Here is a 781-nt window from a genome sequence, read left to right as displayed (position 1 = left end):
AGAGAGAGAGAGAGAGAGAGAGAGAGAGAGAGAGAGAGAGAGAGAGGGGTTATAGAATTAACTTTCTTTTTTTTGTGATATGTTCTCATGATAAAGACATGACTATAATAATTTTGAATCATTGGTTACATTTGACAGTAGGCCAATAACCTCTATTATTTTAGGAACTCAAAAGAAAAGATCTCAAGCCTATTGTACCTCCTATTCTTCAAAGTAATCATTGGCAATATAGAATGCATTATGCTATTGAAACATTGGAAAAACATTATTTTAGTCCTACATTTCTAAAGCAGGTATGTTCTCCAATCAATCTATTAATTAACGTTTTATATATATAATTTATACATATATAAGAAGGAGATGGTCAGGGCTGTGAACAAAAAGAAAGAAAGAAATAGTAATAAACTATTCATCTATTTTCTGCTGACATTTCAACCTACGTTGTAGTTCTTCATCAAGGCTGTAGATGGAAGTGTGAACAGAGACCTCTGAAATGACTTCTGTTCACCTACAACATAGGTTGAAATGTCAGCAAAAAATCAATAAATAGTTTATTATGAGTTTTTTCTTCCTTCTTGACTGCAGCCCTGACCATCTTTATTTTTTTTTTTTTTTTGTGAAATATTTATTAATTTTTTCCCTAATAATCATGTTTTATTTGGATTATTTAATGTTTAATATCTTCAATTTTACTTTCTAAATTAAAACTATTTTGTCTTGTGTTTTTCAATTAGGTTAGACTCTTGAAAATAGCATACATTTCAAACTTCTCCACTCTTGT

At 29.6% G+C, this 781-nt stretch overlaps 1 protein-coding gene across 1 annotated transcript in view; it reads left to right on the top strand.

Annotated features, from left to right (window-relative positions):
* Nucleotides 1–293, top strand: part of ca (claret) — a gene marked incomplete at its 3' end in the record, with an annotated part of 43103 nt that extends 42810 nt beyond the window's left edge. The window contains 1 exon segment of the mRNA XM_067049892.1: nt 165–293. Within this exon segment, the coding sequence (XP_066905993.1) occupies nt 165–293 (129 nt within the window).
* Between the last annotated feature and the right edge of the window lie 488 nt (nt 294–781).

Source organism: Halyomorpha halys, unplaced genomic scaffold, assembly GCF_000696795.3.
Source record: "Halyomorpha halys isolate HHAL.00 unplaced genomic scaffold, Hhal_1.1 Scaffold2692.1, whole genome shotgun sequence".
Classification (NCBI taxonomy): Eukaryota; Metazoa; Arthropoda; class Insecta; order Hemiptera; family Pentatomidae; genus Halyomorpha; species Halyomorpha halys.
Note: the sequence above shows the minus strand (reverse complement) of the source record. Positions and strands in the feature narration are given on the sequence as shown.